The sequence below is a fragment of the Sorex fumeus genome, unplaced genomic scaffold, assembly GCF_029834395.1.
Source record: "Sorex fumeus unplaced genomic scaffold, SorFum_2.1 ptg000008l, whole genome shotgun sequence".
Classification (NCBI taxonomy): Eukaryota; Metazoa; Chordata; class Mammalia; order Eulipotyphla; family Soricidae; genus Sorex; species Sorex fumeus.
In genome coordinates this window covers 10,952,248-10,971,845 of record NW_026606065.1, presented here as the reverse complement: position 1 = coordinate 10,971,845, position 19,598 = coordinate 10,952,248, and the positions used below count along the sequence as shown (strand labels likewise).

At 46.0% G+C, this 19,598-nt stretch overlaps 1 protein-coding gene across 1 annotated transcript in view; it reads left to right on the top strand.

Moving 5' to 3' along the window:
- Positions 1-1,205: 1,205 nt before the first annotated feature.
- Positions 1,206-19,598, top strand: part of CD109 (CD109 molecule) — a 177,358-nt gene continuing 158,965 nt past the window's right edge. Inside the window, exons 1-2 of the mRNA XM_056109953.1 lie at positions 1,206-1,300; positions 2,654-2,826. Of these exons, the coding sequence (XP_055965928.1) occupies positions 1,206-1,300; positions 2,654-2,826 (268 nt within the window). The remainder of the gene's footprint in view (positions 1,301-2,653; positions 2,827-19,598) is intronic.

Genomic DNA, 19,598 nt, shown 5'->3' with positions numbered 1-19,598 from the left:
GACTTTGGGTCGTGAATTAGAAATTAGACTTGGGTCGCCAGCACAGAAAATGTGCTGTTTTCCAACGGTGTCTGTTTTTATGGTGTTGTCATGGCGAAACCTGAGTCATCTCAAGTTGGTGGCCGGTGCCAAAAAACGTTGGGAAAGGAACCGCAGACCTGCCAGGAAAGCGGGGGCATTAAGGTGGCTCTGAAGTCTGGACTCCACTGGCCACTGGCCTTGGAGGGGACAGCAGTGTTGTGTCTGCACCCATTTCCCAGGCGCTGGAGCTCAAAGGAAAGTGCTCAGAGCCCACCCGGAGCAAGAAACATCTCCCTAGACAAGCCTTTCTCTTGGTGCCAAGGCGTAAGAGCTAACTTTGGCATCTGCCAGAATCTTTTCCTTTTCTTTTCAAAGCCGATTTCAAAAAAAAAAAAAAAAAACAACAAGAAAACAACACCCATATTTTTCCTCAATTCGTGTTTGAAGGGAAAGAAAACGGTCTTGCCACTGGTGCGCGTTCAGATACTTAAAGCAGTTTCCGAGAAAATACACAGGGGTGCGTGCCTGCGTGGGTGAGCACGTGCGTGCGTGTGTGTGTGCGTGCTTGTGTGTGTGTGTGTGTGTGTGTGTGTGTGTGTGTGTGTGTAATTGTGACTCAGGGTCTGCAAGGCAATGATTTATTGACTCCCCCCCCCCCCCCCCACGTCACATTGCTGCTATGAAATTCTCCTACAAGGATCGGCCTGTTTGTTCACTCTTGGGCATCCGCCGGGAGCGAGCGAGTGTAAACAGTCCCCAGGAATCCGGTGGGCTGGGGTGGGCGCCCCGGGTCTCCTCCGGGAAGCCAAGCAGGGTTGCACGGACCGCGATGGGTGGGGTGGGCGGGGGAGGGTGGGTTGTTGGCTTTGGGATCCCGCCCCCCCCCCCCACAATCTTTGGATTTCCCTCCTCCCCCCCCCCCCGCCCCCCCCACCCGTTTGCAGGAGGAGCAAGAAGCGCCCTGGTGATGCGAGTCGGGAGGGTGGAGCCAGCCCGTCCCGTCTCAATTTCGATCTCCCACTGGGCGGCGAGGCGCGCCCATTTCGGATTGCTAAACTCGAGGAGGCAGGGAGGAGGGGACAAAAAAAAAAAAAAAAAAAGTTTGGGAGGCGGTGGAGAGCCCCACCCCGCCGTGCCCGCGTTTCTCCTGCACCGGACGGGCTCGCCAGGCAGACGCCGCCGAGATGCAGAGCCCACTGCAGCAGCCGCTGCTGCCCCTGCTGCTGCCCGCCGCCCACCTCCTCTGCCTGTGCAGTGCAGCGCTGGCCGCGGCCCCGGGGTAGGAGTGCGGGCGCGCGCGTGGCGGGCGCGCGCGTGGTGAGGGCGCGCGTGGCGGGCGCGCGCGCGGGGTTGGAGCGCGCGCGTCGGGCCACCTGGTCGCGCCGGGCCCGGGCGGGGATTGTGGGGAGGGGATGTGGCGCCCAGGGCTGGAGGGTCCCTACGAGGCCGGGAGCCTCGGCCAGAGGTGTCCTCGAGTTGGTTTTTTCTGCGTGGCCACTTACTGTCACGGCCCAGCGCAATCTTCAGGGCGCGCCTCCGACCGTGTCTTTTTTTTTTTTTCCAGATTAGCTGTGGTTTTCAACTTTCTTTTCTTTTTCTTTTTTTTTTATTTGCTTTTTGGGTCACACCCGGCGATGCACAGGGGTTATTCCTGGCTCATGCGTTCATGAATCACTCCTGGCGGTGCTCGGGGGACCCTATGGGATGCTGGGAATCGAACCCGGGTCAGCTGCGTGCAAGGCAAACGCTCTACCCGCTGTGCTATCACTCCAGCCCCAGGTTTTCAACTTTCAGTCCACGTTGCCTGCGCTCTTTTCTCAACTGTTTTGCTCCCGCCTAACGTGCTCCTTCCTTCTCATAGACGTGTGATTAAAAAAAAAAAAGTGTTCACCTCGACTTTGGCCTTGGAGCGTGAATCCCAGCCTGCCCTCTAAGTGGTTCAGGTGCAGGCAGCCTAGGGAGGAGGAGAAATCGGGCACAGCCAAGGCAGACAAAAGTGCCGCCCTCGCTCCTAGAGGATTCTGCAGCTGAACCCCGAGCTCTCCTGGGGGGGGGGGGGGCAGAGGACACGCACTATTAGGGCTCTGCCTGACTGGGACCCGTTACCACTAGGAGATGAATTGCAGAGGTTGTGTTTCCAACAGTGATGCTGATTTGATAACGCTTTGTTGGACGAATGCTCAGATGGGAACGTTTGAATAAGAAACAGGAAGCATGCGGGCTTTTGTGTGTGTGTGTGTATTTTAAGAAGATCACCACGTTATGATAAAGACCTCTGAGTAGAGAGGCTCGTGCCTTATATTTTGCTGATAACTTCTGCTTGCTCCACTATAAACCACTTACACCCTTTCTGGACCCCGTGGTTTATAAAATGGACATAATGACACGGCCCTTCACTAGGGGTACAGGAAGGATATTCAACTCGGTTCATGTGCATTGTTGTTCCAATGGCATTTCCATGCCACTGCTTTAGGGGGTGAGATTAATGAGAACAATTGCCGTTGTCACAGTATGTTGACTGTCCATGAAATCTGCGCATCGCAAGAGAATGGAGATGGGAGGAGAAGAAATCTGTTTTAAGGAAAAGAAAAAAATGAGAAATCTGCTTTTTCTCTTGTTGGAAACTCCACAGGCCCCAGTTTCTGGTGACAGCACCTGGGATCATCCGGCCTGGAGGAAATGTGACAGTCGGGGTAGAGCTTCTGGAACACAGCCCCCCACAGGTCACTGTGAAGGCGGAGGTGCTCAGGAAAGCCAACAACCTCTCAGTCTCCGTGCTGGAAGCAGAAGGGGTCTTTGAAAAAGGTATGAGAAACAGCATGATGTCGTGCCCTGTACTTGGAGCATGCAAATTAAACCAGGGGACAGGTAGAATGAGAGAGAAACTTTAGTTTTGCAGTAGTTTATTTAGTACACTTTTATTCTTTATTAATCTTTCGGTTCACTTTTGGGCCACACCCAGCTGCGTTCAGGGCTTACCCCTGGCCGAGCTCAGGCATCATCATTCCATCATCGTGCTGGGGATTGAACCTGAGCCAATTGTCTGCAAGGCAAGTGCCTTAATGCAGTGTACTATCTCTCGGGCCCAAGTACACTTTATTTTGTTATGTATTTTTTGGGTTACACCAGGCAATGCTCTGGTGCTTGGGTGACCTATGGGATGCCCAGGTCAGCCTCGTGCAAGGCAAGCCGTCCAGTTCGGCCCCCCACCCCGGGCCCCCCTCTCACCCCCCCCATGCCAATATATTTTTTATTTTTTATTTTTTTTTTGCTTTTTTGGGTATTCGTTATGCCAGACACAGTAACAACAAAGTCTCCAATGGAGACGTTACTGGGCCCGCTCGAGCAAATTGACGATCAACGGGAGGGCCTTTACCTTTACCTTTACCTTTACCTTTACCTTTACCTTTACCTTTGGGTAGACCCGGGTTTGATTCCTTTGCCTCTCTCAGAGAGCCTGGCAAGCTACTGAGAGTATCTTGCCCGCATGGCAAAGCCTATCAAGCTACCCTTGATGTATTCGGTATGCCAAAAGCAGTAACAACACATCTCACAATGGAGACGTTACTGGGCCCACTCGAGCAAATTGATAAACAACGGGAGGACTGTGCTGCAGAGCTACAGTGCTTTTTGGGTCACACCCAGTGATGCACAGGGGTTACTCCTGGCTCATGCACTCAGGAATTACTCCTGGCAGTGCTCGGGGGACCATATGAGATGCTGGGAATAGAACCCTGGTCGGCCACGTGCAAGGCAAACGCCCTACCCGCTGTGCTATCACTCCAGCCCCTACATTTTAAATTCTTGTATGTGAAGTTCAAAACAGTCTTTCTGGGTGCTTTTTCGTGTGCAGATTTAGAGATCTGGACACTTTCTAATTTGTGACAATATGGTCAAGTGTTTTCTAAGTCTGCAGGGAAGAGCCTGGAATTTCTCACATAGGCTAAGTCTACAAGTGGCTCATCATTTCTGCTCATTCTTCTGGGGCCTCAGTTGACTGCGAAAAAGGCTGAGAAGTGGAGGCTAGTGTGTGCCCCAAGAGAGAAATGGGAAGAGATAGAAGTCTGACACCAGTTGTATTTATTAGTTGTGATGATTTTACTAAATAAACTCAGGGGAAAGAAAAAGAAAAGCTACATAATTGTCAAGACCCGGTTTTGTGAAATATTTCATGATTTTTGGAGACCACACCTGGAAGTGCTTGGGGCTTACTCTTGGGTCTACCATACTCAGACATCACTCCTGCAGTTCTCAGAACCATTTCTGGTGTTGGGGATCGAACCTGGGTCTGTTGCATGCAAGGCAAGTGCCCTAATTCCTATACTAAGTATCTCTCCAGTCTCTATTTCTTAATTTTTAAATTAACAGATAGCAAGAGAAAAAGAAAGAAAGAAAAAGAAAGAAGAAAAAAAATTAGTGTAAAAACAAGAGCCATTTGTAAAAGAATCCAGGTATCTGGTTTCAAGTTTGGGACCTGTCCTGCTCCAGAATTAAACAGGCCAATGAATGCCTTTGTTTTTGATGCTAAGGAAAAAAATAATTTGGGGGATAGATGTTGATTTATTTTTGGGGGATATATGTTATTTATTTTGCCGAAACCGAGGGCCGCACACATGCAAGTAGAGGACTCTGCTGCTTTTCTATGTGCTTGGCCTTGGGCAAGAGGTAAATATAAGTACTTCAATGCTTTTGATTATAATAAAAAATTTATTATTTTATTTACTAATTAATTTCTTTACTTAGCAGAGAACTTGCTTACTTAGCGGAGAGATAGCACAGCGGGTAGGGCGTTTGCCTTGCATGTGGCCGACCCGGGTTCGATTCCTCCGTCCGTCTGGGAGAGCCAGGCAAGCTACTGAGAATATCCTGACCTCATGGCAAAGCCTGGCAAGCTTCCCGTGGCATATTCGATATGCCAAAAACATTAACAACAATTCTCACAGTGAAGACTTACTGGTGCCCGCTCGAGCAAATCGATGAACAACGGGAGGACAGTGAAATTTGCTTACTTATTTAGGGATTTTTGGTCATCTTGGCAGTGCTCAGGGGCTAGTCCCAGCTCTCTGCTTAGAAGTTGCTCCTGGGATGCTCGGGGCCATTCACCTGGTGCTGGCATCTGGGCCTCCCAAGGAAACAGCTTCCCTAGGTCCTGGGAGCTCTCTCCCTGGCCTCTTATTTTGGGTGTGTGTGTGTTGGGGGTGTAGGGTGAGGGGGTGGGGTGGGGTTCACTCAGCAGTGCCCAGGGGCTACTCCTGACTCATTGCTTAAGATCCCACATAGACTTTGTTATAAAAGATAAAAATGTGGGAAATACGTCTCTAACTCCTATTAGGCAATCAGTAAACAACAGTAATAGTGAGAAAGAGTATCTGAGTTTCAGTATGTGTATTGCTAACCACAGTGCCCCCAAAATAGGCATTGTGCTTTTTGATGCAGATGGGGGGAGGGGGGAGATGGAGAGGGAGAGAGGAGGGAGAGAGAGAGAAAGTGCCATAAAGGTAGGTTGGGGGAGGTGGGGTGGGAGGGAAACTGAGGCTATTGGTGCTAGGAAATGTCCACTGGTGGAGGGATGGGTGTTGGAACACCGTATGACTGAAACCTAATCATGGACATCTTTGTAAGGGTCTAGCTCAGTGATCTGATTTAAAAAAGTTAAAAAAAAGAAGGAGGTAGGAGGGAAAAAAAAGAAAAAATAGATTGTAGGTCTTCCTTCCTTCCTCCCTTCCTCCCTCACTTCCTTCCTTCCTCTGTGCTGGGAGTTGAATCCTGTTCTCTTGCATGCACTTTTTTGGTGGTGGTGGTGGTGGGGTGACCACCCTTGGCTGCCTGGGTCTTACTCCTGGCTCTGAGCTCTAATGGGGTCCTGGGGACCATTATGGGGTGCCGAGATTCAACCCAATTTGCATATATATAAACAAGCTCCCTACCCATCATGCTATTGCTTTGACCTCAAGGTATGAGCTTTTGACTCTGTGCCACACCCCTGCCCAGATTTCTACTTTCATTATTGAACTACTATTTGTGAAAAGGAAAGCAATTTGGTTTTCTGACAGTGGCTAAAGGGAATATTGAAATAGTAAATCACAGCAGGTAATACTGAGGCAGGTTATTTGCTAGTGTTACCGTTTTGGTTCCGCTACTCTGGTAGTTTTATTGTAGCACAGAGCTGCAAATAACATGGGTGGTATTGATAAATATTTGGGTTTTGCTTAGAGGTTTACGTACTCTTACTCAAGAATATCTTCTGTGTTGTCTTTTCTGCAGCCTTCTTTTTCTTTCCTGTACATAATACTAACACTGCAGGTGTGTGTGTGTGTGCATAGTGTGTTACTGTGGCCTCTCTCTTTCTCTTAAATTTCATTCTTAGATTTTCTTCTGGAGGAGAATGTCTTAATCCCCTGGGAAGGCTAAAAAGTTTGAGCCTGGTTTGGACACTGATCTGGGAATAGAATGGGTCTTTGAAAAAGAAAAAAACAGCCTACTTTTTCAGGGATTGTTTTGGACTGTTCAGTACAGTTAGTTTCGTTGAAGTGGACTTTGTTGAGAGCACTCTCCCTTCTTCAAACGAGAATGTTCCTCTCTTTCAGAGCCCGAGAGTTATTGTTCTCAGAGCAGATGCTTCCTGTAATGTTAGGACTGAAGCAATCAAGACATTTTCCCTCCTTGTCTTCACATCCTTTGCTTTATCGGACTCCTCCAGTTGTAAGCATCTGTAGATAAAGAAGGACTTGTAGATAAATCAGGGAGGTCTGGATCTTCCTGGGATTCACCTCTTTCCTTGTACAGTGACACAAATCACACGATTTTAGGTTAGATTAATTCACGACTTTTATATGAGAGGCTGCAAGAAATTGTGGGTTTTTTTTTCTTTTGGGTCACACCTAGTAGGAGGACTCAGAAATCACTCCTGGTGCTGCTCAGGGGATCATTGGGGTGCCCAGGTTGATTGTATGCAAGGCAAATCACTCTGGTGCTGAAAATGTTGGTTTTATTTATATTTTTATTTTTTTGGGTCACACCTGGCGATGCACAGAAGTTACTCCTGGTTCATACACTCAGGAATCACTCCTGGCGGTGCTTGGGGGACCATGTGGGATGCTGGGAATCGAATCTGGGTCAGCCGCGTGCAAGGCAAACGCCCTACCCGCTGTGCTATCGCTCCAGGCCCTGAAAATGTTGGTTTTAATGGAAGTTTATGCTCTAGCACAGTTGGGAAGGAGAGGACTTTTACTGAACCCTGATAGTAACCCCCTGATCATAGAAATCCTAGGGAGAGGGCAAAGTTCACCATCACTAGAATGCATGCCCAGATTCACATGTCTTAGCAATGCTAACAGCTAAGGATATGAGTTCCAGATTATATTTTTTTGTGGGGGGCGGGTAGCGTGGAATTTAGGCTACACCTGGTGATTCTCAGAGGGTTCCACCTGGCTTGTGCTCAGGGATCACTCTCGGTGGGGGATAATGTGTGGTTCCAAAGATCAAACAGGGTCATCTGCGGGGCCAGAGCGATGGTATGATGGGTAGGTCATTTGTCTTGCACACAGCCTACCCAGGTTTGATCCCTGGAACCCCAAATGGTCCCCTGAGCACTTCCAGGAGTGATCCCAGAGAGCAGAGCCAGGAGTAAGTTCTTAGCACTGCTGAGTGTGCCTTTTTTCTCCCACCCCCCAACAAAACAAAACAAAACAAAACAAAACAAAACAAACAGGGATCAACTACATACAAAGCAAGTACCTCACCCTTAATATTTTCTCCCTGGTCCCTGAAGAATACACAGGAATGAATACAGGAAAAATTAAGGTTTGTCTTTATGGAAATGATATTTGACAGAAAAGGAAAAAAAATTCTTCGTATTTCTACCTTTTAGAATAGCAGCATTGCCTGTATTAGTTAGTTGAATTAACGATTCATTTTTTACCACTAGAAAACTCATTTTTTATTGACTTTAATCTTGTGTGTGAACTGAATAACATAGGCAGAGACAAGTTTTTTTTTTTCTTCTTCTTTTTTTTCCCTGTTCCTCTCCCCCCAGCATTATTTTCCTCCCCTTCTCCTCAGGTAACCTTAGTTCTAATACCCATGTTCACTGGTTTGTGTCTTGTATGTTCCTGATTTTATAACTTCGGATTTCACACAAGGGTGAAATTATCTGATATCTATCTTTTCCCGTCTTTTTTCACTTTGTGTAATTCCACAAAGCTTCTATTTATTTATTTATTGCTTTTTGGGTCACACCCAGCGATGCACAGGGGTTACTCCTGGCTCTGCACTCAGGAGTTACTCCTGGCGGTGCTTGGGGGACCATCTGGGATGCTGGGATTTGAACCCGGGTCAGCCATGTGAAAGGCAAATGCCCCACCTGCTGTGCTATTGCTCCAGCCCTCCACAGAGCTTTTATTTTGTTGCAAATTTGCAAATGGAAATTTTCTTTTCTCTCTCTCTCTCTCTCTCTCTCTCTCTTTCTCTCTCTCTCTCTCTCTCTCTCTCTCTCTCTCTCTCTCTCTCTCTCTCTCTCTCTCTCCCTTTCTATTCTTCCCTGTGGTCTGGGGATTAAAAGCAGACCTGTGCATGTTAACAGGCCAGTGCTCTACTGCTGACGTACTCCTAGTCCTTACTATCATTCCTATAAACAGTGGGTTTACGTAGAACACCCTTGCCTCGACCTACTGAAAGGGCAGTAGATAGTAATTGGATGGGAGAAGACTGAACAACCGTGGGCATTTGTAATCAAGTCAGATTATACCGTTGAGTGAAGTCTGTCTCCCTATCTCTTCTCTGCTCTTATCTTTCTTAACTGTGATAATGCCTTTGAGTTTGATGTTAAATCAAGGGAAAACACTGAAGAACGATTGAATTCAGGCCAGGATGTAGCTCAGTGGCGGAGTATGTGCCTTGTGTGTGTGCAGCTCTGTGTTCTGTCCCTGGTACTGTATGAAGCGAACAGTAAGCAAACAAAATAAAATTCCAACTCACCGATCATAAATGACAACTGTGTTTTTCATCTGTTAATCCCACAGAATAGGTGAATTCTTTTGGATATCTTAAATTTGTCCTTGATTGTTTTCCTCCCTCCCTCCCTCCCTCCCTCCCTCCTTCCCTCCCTCCTTCCCTCCCTCCCTCCCTCTTTCTCCCTCCCTCCCTCCCTCCCTCCCTCCCTCCCTTCCTTCCTTCCTTCCTGCTGGGTATCCAACTCAGGGTGTCATACAGGAAAAGTATACCCTCTACCACTGAGCTACCTTTGTAACTGTGTACATCTTGAACCAGTAAGTATGGGCAGTCAATAATTAAGTTTCTTCAATAGCTGGGGGAAGAAAGGATCCAATTCAGTTTGGATAGGTTTTCAGAGGAAACACAACTCCTGAACATATATTTCATGACCTAGAGATCAAAATCAGTCCTGTAGCTTTTTTTGAAGGCAGATTAATTAGTTAGTGTGTGGGCAGATCTCCTGGGCAGGTTTTCACAGGCAGCTCTGCCAGTGGAACTTAGTCTGAACTTGTAGGTCCGTGAGAATGGTCTTTAAAGGGCGTGGGCTCTAAACTCATGTGTCTTTGCAGTTGTGTGTCGTATAGCTGAATAGGCAGGTGGTCTCAACTGTAAAGAACTAGAATGTAATGACAAAGTGTGTGTGTGTGCTTAGAGGTCAGATATTCGTTGTCCTTCTCTTCCATGGTTCTGTGACTGTGAACAGTCACCATCTCCACAGGCTTCAGTGTTATTATCTGATGAATAGTGGTTCCTGCCTTATATGATTATATGTTATTGTTATTAAGTGAGGTAATCTGCTTACCGCACTTACCACGTATGAATTATTCACGAACATGATGTCTCATTATTAAAAGAGAATAGCAGCAATCATGTCAGTGGTCATTGCCAACCATCCCTTTGGGATTCAGTGAAAGGTTCTGTGAACTCACGACTAGGCAGGAATGGGAAGGGATTTACTATGCGAAATATTGTTTCCTCATGGACTAGATGCACAGTATTTAACGGCGATGACCCTGCGAGGAAGCTGTGATTATCTTCATGTTAGAGACGAGGAAAACTGAAGCCGAGAGAGAACCATGACTTTTCCTGAGTTAGCATAGTAAATGTTAAAACTGTTTGCACTTGGGTTGGTTGGCTCTAAACTGGAAGGTTTTCCTACTGCTCAGGAAAAGCGTGAACTATTTTATTACGTTGAGAGATTACTACAGTGTGAACTCAAAAGTCACGACCCTCTAAAATCTTTTTCACGTGTGCTTGTGGACGTTTAGTAGATTTTATTTTGTCCTAACTGAATTCACCCAGGCCATGGATTAGACAGTTCCCTGGGGAAACAACCCTGAGACATGGTCACTAGAACGTTTGTCTGAGATTGTGGGGGACCTTGGGATAATGCTGGAAGGATCCTGGCACTCTGGTGGTGGGCATGGGGGTTCTTTCTTTATACTTGCAAGTATAAAAAAGACTGCAAGTATAAAAAAAAGAACAGTGGTCAAGGGTTTTCGGCCCTTGGCTGAGGCTGAGGGGCAGTAACTGTGTACGTCAAAACTCAAATCTTAACCATGTTACCTGCACTACAAAAAGGATAGAAAACTTAAATTTTTTTCCAAGATCCTAAACAACAACAATAAAAAAAAAAAGAAATCTAGTCAGATGCAAAGCATGGCAAAAGCAATGCAAGCTCTCTTCTTCATTTACTCTGAGTTTCATGGAATTTTGAGCTGAAAGAGACTTTAGGGACAAGCCAGTTTTGTCCCCCCTCAGGGCACTGAGGGGTGGTGTGTGTTGATTTATCCCAGGTGAATCACTTGCTTGGTTGCACAGCAGGAAACATATTACAGTTCCCTAAATTTTCTTTTCTTTTTTTGATCCACATCTGGCGGTGGGTGCTCAGAGCTTTACACTCAATGATCACAGCTGGTGAGACCTGGGGGACCATATGTGGTACCAGGAATAGGAATTGACTTAGCTGTTACACTATCCCTCCAGTCTCACGGTCCCTGCATTTTCTCCCCAGGACTATTGCCATTTTACTCTGTTAAACTTTCCTGCTATGGAGAACTGTGTAAGACTTAGGCTATATTAGCACTTTAAAAAAATTTTATTCTGGGACTGGAGTGATAGCACAGTGGGTAGGGCATTTGCCTTGCATGCAGCCGACCCAGCTTTGATTTCCAGCATCCGTATGGTCCCCGAGCACCACCAGGAGTAATTTCTGAGTGCATGAGCCAGGAATAATCCCTGAGCATTGCCGGATGTAACCCAAAAAGAAAAAAAACAAAACAAAACCATATTCTGCTGTAAACAAAACACGACTTTCCTAAGGGCCTTTTTAAAAATTTTATTATTAGTGAAACACCATGAGGTACAGTTATAGACTTACAGATTTTTGTGCTTGGGTTTCAGTTATACAATGATCAAGTACCCATCCCTCTACCAGTGCCCATTTTCCACCACCACGGGTCCCAGTATCCCTCCCACCAACCATCCCCCCATCCCATCCTGCCTCTGTGGCAGGGCATTCCCTTTTGTTCTCTCTCTCCTATTGGATGTTGTGGTTTGCAAAAGAGGCAATGGGTGGCAATCATGTTTGGTCTATAGTCTACTTTCAGCATGCTTCTCCCATCCTGGGAGGATCCTCCTAACACCCTTTATTTGGTGCTCCCTTCTCTATCTGAGCTCTCTAAGGGCCTTTTAAAACCTGCATATGCATATTTGTGCAAGGTTTCCCCCCCCCACCCCCCAGGTTGAGGTAGGGTAGAGTTGCTTTTTATACACTTAGGGTTCTCCATCAGGGGCGGTGTGAGGACCATCACAGATTTTTGTCAAGCCAAATTATGTTGCTGTGTTTTTAAAATGGAAGTCAAACTGATTAGAAGTGCAAATTCATCCATACCCTCAAGACATACGTTAAGTATAGAAATTGCCATTTTATTTTTAGCCACTACCACCCATGATTCTTAGATTCATTAGAATGAAGAGCTCATTAGTATCTCACAGATGGATGGCCACGGAGTCCTGGAAAATCGGAGAGGGAGCGGCATGCCTTGGCAAGTCCAGCATGAGTCACGGCTGCTTCCAGAGAACTCCCCTCCCCGATGTCTCATTGGTCGCCCCAGCAACCCTTCAAACCCTTCAGCCCTGGGGATTGGTTTTCATTTTCAGCAGGGGAGAAACTTGTCTTGGGGTTTGATTATGAATCAGGGACGGAGTGAAGCTGAGCAGGAACGTACAGACTTTTCCAAGTGAGACATGTGCTTCTAACCCCTCTTCTAACTCTGAGTCACTGTCCCCGTGACTCACGGGAGGGCTGTGGTGGAAACAGAAATCAGATCCTGGAGGAATTTGGGCCGGCTCACTGTTTGAGCCCATGTGTTCTTAAGAGGGCCTTGCCATCAAAGTCCTCTGCAGGAGTTGTTTCCCTAACTACCATGGTGGGGAGGGGGAGTCCCCTCCCCCCATCACTATGTTACTTACTGGTTGTTATTTGCTGTGTATATGATCTGTCATTGAATGTGTGGGTACGGAATAAAGAAGAAAGGCCCTGGGGGGTGGGGGGTTGGGAGGGATGCTGGGATCATTGGTGGTGGAGAATGGGCACTGGGGAGAAGGATGGGTACTCGATCTTTGTATGACTGAAACATCAGCGCGAAAGTTTGTAAGTCTGTGACTGTACTTCACGGTGATTCATTTAAAGAACTTATTTAAAATTTATTTAGAATTTATTTAAAATGGATTCATTTTATTTTATTTTATTTTATTTTTTGCTTTATGGATTTATTTTAGAACAAAAATTTGCTTAAACATAAAATAGAATTTATTTAAAAAAAAAAGGCCCTGAAGAGGTTCAGAAATCTCACAAGAATAGTTGGTCATAGTCGAAATAAAGACAGACTGTAGGGGGTTCGTTACTTGTTTGTATATTCAAACGAACAGATACACAAATGTGGCTTCAAAGTTGTGCTGCTGGGTGTGACTGCCTGGTCATAATGTCTTTTGCTTCCAGAGTGAGACAACTGTCCATTTATAAAGGTTGCTCCTTTGCTGCCGTATTTGGCATTTAGAGGGAGCAGTTACTTCTTCAGGGACTGGAGGAGAGAAGGGTGTGAGCGGGCATGGCTGGGAGTGACTCCTGGGAGGAGAGAGGCTGTTTTCCTTCTGAGTGTGCTTGTAGAGGAGCTGTTACTTTCTGCCCTAGGTGTCAGTTTGGGGAGGCATTTAAGAAGAGAGGGCTCACACTGAGTTTTGAAATTGTGGCTAGGGAGAACATTTGAAGCATCATTTCCATTGAGTTATTTGGAGTCTCCGTGAAAAGATTGTAGATGCACAAGCTTGTGGAAGTTACAAGCTCCAGTACAGAAGCTTCGGGGTAGGAAATAAATTTGTGGGAGGAAGCATTAGCTAGCAGGGGCGGGGAAACTAGAAGATGGTGAGATAGTTCTGGGGACAAGGGAGAAAAGGGTTCTAGGAAGGAAGCTCTGGATAATACCGAGTGTCCCCGATGGCCAGAGTATGAAAGATGAGAGCAGATGGAAGAGTCTTGGTAACCCTCATGCTGATGGTTTTCAAGTTGGGAATTTGGGGCCAAAGTCAAGTGTTAAGTAATGAATGGATATTGAGGAAGGGAAAGGAGAAAGTGTAAAGCACTCTCTGTAGGCGTTTGTTGGTTAGAGGGAGAGAGGTGGCTGTTAAGGTTCTGTCGAGTGGCAGGCATGCTGGCTGCAGAAAGGCTGGAAGAGGGCTTTTTGGTGGGAGGAAAGGGTAGGGTCAGATGCAGTGCATCTCAGGTGGTTGTGTTGTGTTAGCTCTAAGAACCCATCTACACTTTTCTGTCACGATCATCCTGTTGTTCGTCATTGCCTCGAGCGGGCACCAGTAGTAACCTCAGGGCTCCTTCGCCCTAGCCCTGAGATTTTAAAAAGTGCCACATTCAAGGCTCTTTCAGGGTTAGGAGAATGAGACCCATCATTGTTACTGGTATTTGGCATATTGGGTATGCCACGGGGAGTTTGCCAGACTCTGCTGTGTGGGCAGGTTACATTCGGTAGCCTGCCAGGTTGTCCAAAGCAAGAATGAGATAATAAGATGTCCTGCGGCCGCAAATGCGGCCATATGCTTCTGGGAGCTGGGTTTTGTAGTCTCTGGGTCTTGGCCGTTGATGGGATTACACAGCGCTGAGGAGAGGGGGGACGGGGAGGGGGGCAGTTTGTGGGTGTGACCCCTGCCTACTGGAAGATGGAGGATCTGGGTGGAGGATGCTGAGCCCCAATCCAAGCAGGGTTGGAGATCTCAGCCCCGGGACCCGCATGCCTTTGTTCCTCTGCCAGTACCTTCATGTGTGTGGAGAGTGGTCTCAGCATGGTTGTGGCTGGTTCTGGAGGTCTTCGGCTGGCTGCTGGGGCTCTGCTCGGGGTGGAAAGGGAAACTCAACCCTCCCCCTCCAAGGGGCCCCGGTGAGGACAGTCAGGCATGGGGGCAGGAGACTCTTTTCCCTTCACTGTAAATAAAAAATAAAAATAAGGAATGAAAATGGAAAGAGATATTTTTGAGGTATAAAATTTAGGATGAAGAGTAACAACTAAATTTGGCATCAGGAAAGCTTAGGCATAGTTGTCTGCCTACTTGCTTCTGAAGTTTAGGGGTTGGTGAGATGGTTCAGAGAGCTGGAGTAGGCAATTTGGGTTCAATACTCAGCACCTGCTGTCTCCCACACCCTCCTCCCAGCATTGCTCAGTGTTCACCCCTATCCCCCAAATCTCTAAATTGTACAGATCTGGTGATCTCTTTAAAGGGAGGTAGTACATTATAAGGGAAAATGAAGATCTGGAGGAATTTTCCCTAGTCTGAGTCCCTTTTTGTGGGATCAAAAAGACTGATAATTGTGATAGAGTGTGGGAGAGGGAATACAGGAGAGCAGAGAGGAGAAAGGGGCTATTGATGGTGATTACAGGCTTCATACTTGAAGCGAGAGGGAATGAATAGATGAATAGGGTAGGTTCTGTGTTTTAGTCATGGTTGCCAAGACTCAGAAATGGAATTGGAATGCATCATCTCTTGATCTGAGCTAACAGGATCATCACTGCACCAGAAATGTCGTTGCAAAATTTGAAAAGGGAATGGTCATGATTCCTGGTCTTGTCGGATCTTTTTTAATAGTTGGATCTTACTTTTTTTTCCTTTTTCCTTTTTGGGTCATACCTGGAGATTCACAGGGGTTACTCCTGGCTCTGCACTCAGGAGTTACTCCTGGCGGTGCTCAGGGGACCATATGGGATGCAGGGAATCGATTCCGGGTTGGCCACATGCAAGGCAAACGCCCTACCCGCTGTGCTATCACTCCAGCCCCAGTAGGATCTTATTTTATAATAGGAAAATTCCATGGCTTGACTTCCCTCTTTTACAGTGGTTAGGGTGAAGTTAGTTAAAGATTTGGTGGAGGGAGTCAAGTAAGGAGGCAGTGTGCAGATCTGTGGTTCTTAGTTCTGAAAAAATGAATCATGAATCTAAGTCTGAAAAACGGACTAGAAGAGAACATGGATACAAACCAGGAGGCAAGTTTTGTAAGAGTTTTTGGTAGTTTCTTTTTGGGCAATGTTAAGGAAGTTACATTTATGAGAATGTAGGAGGCAGAAAATCCTTAAAATTATAAATTAAAAACTTACTGCAATATGTGTTATATCATCTCAGGTATCACGGTATCACGGTCCTTCCATTATTCATCGATTTGCTCGAGCGGGCCCAGTAACGTCTCTATCGTGAGACTTGTTACTGTGTTTGGCATATCGAATACGTCATGGGTAGCTTGCCAGGTTTTGCCGTGCGGGTGAGATACTCTTGGTAGTTTGCCGGGCTCTCTGAGAGGGAAGAGGAATGGAACCCGGCTCGGCTGGGCCGGCTGCACGCAAGGCAAACGCCCTACAGCTGTGCTATGGGCATTTGCTATTTTGAGAACTCCAGATATTTCCGGATTATATATGCCAGAATATTGGTACATGTCAGTTGCCACCGAAGTTCTTGTTCCTATGATCCTTGTATAGTTTCATTTTATGTGCCCACTTGAGTTGATGGCCGGGGCTGCTTTGAGTGCTCTATTGATGTTTTCGGGTCTAGTCAGTGTTTGCTGGAATACAGCAGACCAGTTATTTGGGCTTGAGTCATGGGAAGTGAGGTATGAATACTGCCAGTGAGCCTACTGGGTTGCAGAGGTATCTATGATTGCCACAACTCTACCGAACGGCTTGAGTTAATAACAACATGGATAAAAGGTAAAGGTAAAGGCCCTCCCGTTGATCGTCGATTTGCTCGAGCGGGCCCAGTAACGTTTCCATCGGAGACTTTGTTGTTACTGTGTCTGGCATATCGAATACTCTCGGTAGCTTGCCGGGCTCTCCGAGAGGGGCGGAGGAATCGAACTCGGGTCGGCCATGTTGGCCGCTTGTAAGGCGAACGCCCTACCGCTGTGCTATCGCTTCAGAAAGTGAAGTGTCTGAAAATAAATGGAAGAGTCGCTATGTCCAAATACACACATGAGGATAGACAGATTTTTTTGTGACTGATGCCAATTACGTTGGTACCTTCGACCTCTGTCCAGTAGTTGTCGGCAGGTGGAGAGGGAGAGGGAGGTCATCACAGGGGACATGACAGACAAACATATGAGGAGACAAAGACACAAGGACTGTCCAAATTTTAGGGTGAGCTGGGTAGCCATCAGTGAGCTGACAGGCAGGCCATTTATTCAGCACGATATCACTCTCCCATTCTTTCCTGGGTGCATTTTTGCCCGACCTGTAATCTATTCTATTCTTTCTTGGCAGCATTTTTGCTTGCTGCTTGCCCAGATTATATTCTAAAAGACCTAAACTGTTTTGTCCAGGGACTACCCCAACCTTGGCATTACAGTAAGGGGGATGATTTCTCACCTGTTTGGACAAATTACTTGGAAGAAGTAACTAGATTGCTCCTGTATATTTTTGGGAAACATAGAGGTTCTCAAAGAAAGCGCTGGGGCCAGAGAGCTAGTACAGAGGGTAAGGTCATTGCCTGAACACTTTTGAGGCCCCTAGGAACCCCCACTAGGTGTGATCCAGGAATAAGCACAGCAGGATGTGTCCCCAAAACAAAATATTTTTTTTTCTTCTTGCCCCATCCTCCCACCCAAATGTTTTCTAAGGCATTTAGAACATAGTTCACACTTGGAAATGGCTGCTCTGTTATAACAGCATCAGATATTAGTCCTGAGGCATCTTTCTCAGGCACGAGCTATGGCGTGAGGCCAGGTCTCCGTTCACAGCTGTTCCATTGGGATTTGAATGGGTCTTCAGCCAGGTCTCTATCCCTGCAGGAAGGAGGGAGTCTCCCTAAAAAGAGCCCCATACTGTTGGGGTCAGTAAGCTTTCTGTGAGGGTCAGATGGCCAACACTGGCTTTGTGACCTTCAGTCTCATTGCAGATGCTCAGCTTTGCCTCTGTGGAGGAAAGCATCCCTAGAATAAGCAAACAAGTAAGTGTGGTTGTGTCCTCACACAGTTGACCCTTGGGCTCTGAATTCGGAGCTCATGTAATTGTCGTGGGTAATGAAATATTCCTTTATTTTTTTCCCCAGCTATTTAAAATTGTAAGCCCATCTTTGTTTTTTATTGTGTTCTAACTTCAGGCACTGAGATTTACAATACTGTTAATGATCTAATGAAGCAGGGTTTCATGCATACAGCGTTCTAACATACCAACGTTCTTCCAACTCAGTGTTCCCTTTTCTCATCCTCTTCCTCCACCATGGTATGACCAGGTCTCAGGTTTTGTGCAAAACTGATTTTTGGTTCATGAACTGTACAAAAGCAGATGTGGGCGCAATTTGCTTGCTGACCTGCCATAGTAAGTACTGTGTGCATGGAGTGAGCAAGGGCCTTCCGTGACTCTTGGTTTTCCATTTATATTTCTTTTTTTGGAGGATCTGGGATGCTAGGGATTGAGCCCAATGCTTTACCATGCAACACATCTGCTAGACTACTGATCTACATTCCCAGTCTTCTATTCCATAAAACCTAATATTTAGTTTATACTATGCCATTTTATTTGTTTTATTTTTTGTTTTTTGGATCACACCCGGCAATACTCCTGGCTTTGCATCAGGAATTATTCCTGGCGGCACTCAGGGGACCATATGGGATGCTGGAAATTGAGCCCAGGTCAGCCGCGTGCAAGGCAAATGCCCTACCCGCTGTACTGTTGCTCCAGCCCCTATTTGTTTTAAATATTAAACTTTTGATTTAAAACTTTTCTTTTGGGTCACACCTGGTGGTGCTTGGTGGTCAGTGGTCAGGAGTTATTCCCAGTGGATCTAGGAGACCAGCCAATGTCATGACCAAACCTGAGGCTCCTCCAGCTTGTGAAGCCCATGCTCCAGACCATTTTAAAAAATTAAAAAAAATTTTAAATTTTATTTTTATAAAGCTGTTCACAATAATTTGTTACATTTAATATTCCAACACCAATTGTACAACCATTACATCTACCCACCACCATATATCAAATGTTTCTACCCTTACTCCAAAACCCTATCCCCAAAGCAGGACCTAAATAATTTATTTTGTATTGCTTGTTATGAATAATCCACTAAAAATAAAGTAAAGTAAAGTAAAGGCCCTCCCGTTGATCGTCGATTTGCTCAAGCGGGCCCAGTAACGTCTCCATTGGAGACTTTGTTGTTACTGTGTCTGGCATATTGAATACTCTTGGTAGCTTGCCGGGCTCTCCGAGAATAATCCACTAAAAACGATCCCAAAATTTTTCCTTTAGAGGAAAGTGTGTGAAGATTGTTGTGTTTCACCCTGGAGCCATTAAGCTCTTGTGTAAGAGATTACTAGCATGCTGTTAAAGCTTGAGCCTTGTGTGCTTACCTTTTTCTTCCTGAGATGGGTTACTTTCTACTTTATAACCTATCAAATGTGGTGTGTTACTCTTGGTACATTAGTGGTGTAGAGGAATGAGATGTCACTCCAGGAATTCTGTAGCACTGTAGCACTGTCCTCCCGTTGTTCATTGATTTGCTCGAGCGGGCCCTAGTAACGTCTAACAACAAGTTGTGAGACTTACTGTTACTGTTTTTGGCATATCGAATCCATTCTCGGGTAGCTTGCCAGGCTTTATCGTGCGGGCAAGATACTTTCACAGCTGAGGTTAATTTTATTAATTAATTAATTTTATTAATTAATTAATTTTATTAATTTATTTTTTTTTAAACTGGGTGGTGACTTTGGGGTCCGGGGCATCTTTATGGCGTGTTGTTCTGTGTTGCTCTGTTCCAAGCGAGTCTTTGGATCATGGCCGTTAATGAGCTTATGTGAGCTCCAGCCTTTGAACTCTCTCTCATCCCTGCCATTTTACTTATTTTGCTTTTAGTGGTTTTTTCTTGGACATATTTTGTGCTTAGTGGCAAAATAGAGACAAAAATTATTTAGGAATCTCATATGTATTGTGATGTCTGTATTGAGGGGAGACAGGAAAGGAAAAAATAAATGAGACAAAATTAAGAAGCCAAAGAAGATTTTGTTTTGTTTGAAATACTGCTTCTTCTATTTTTTAAAATAAATT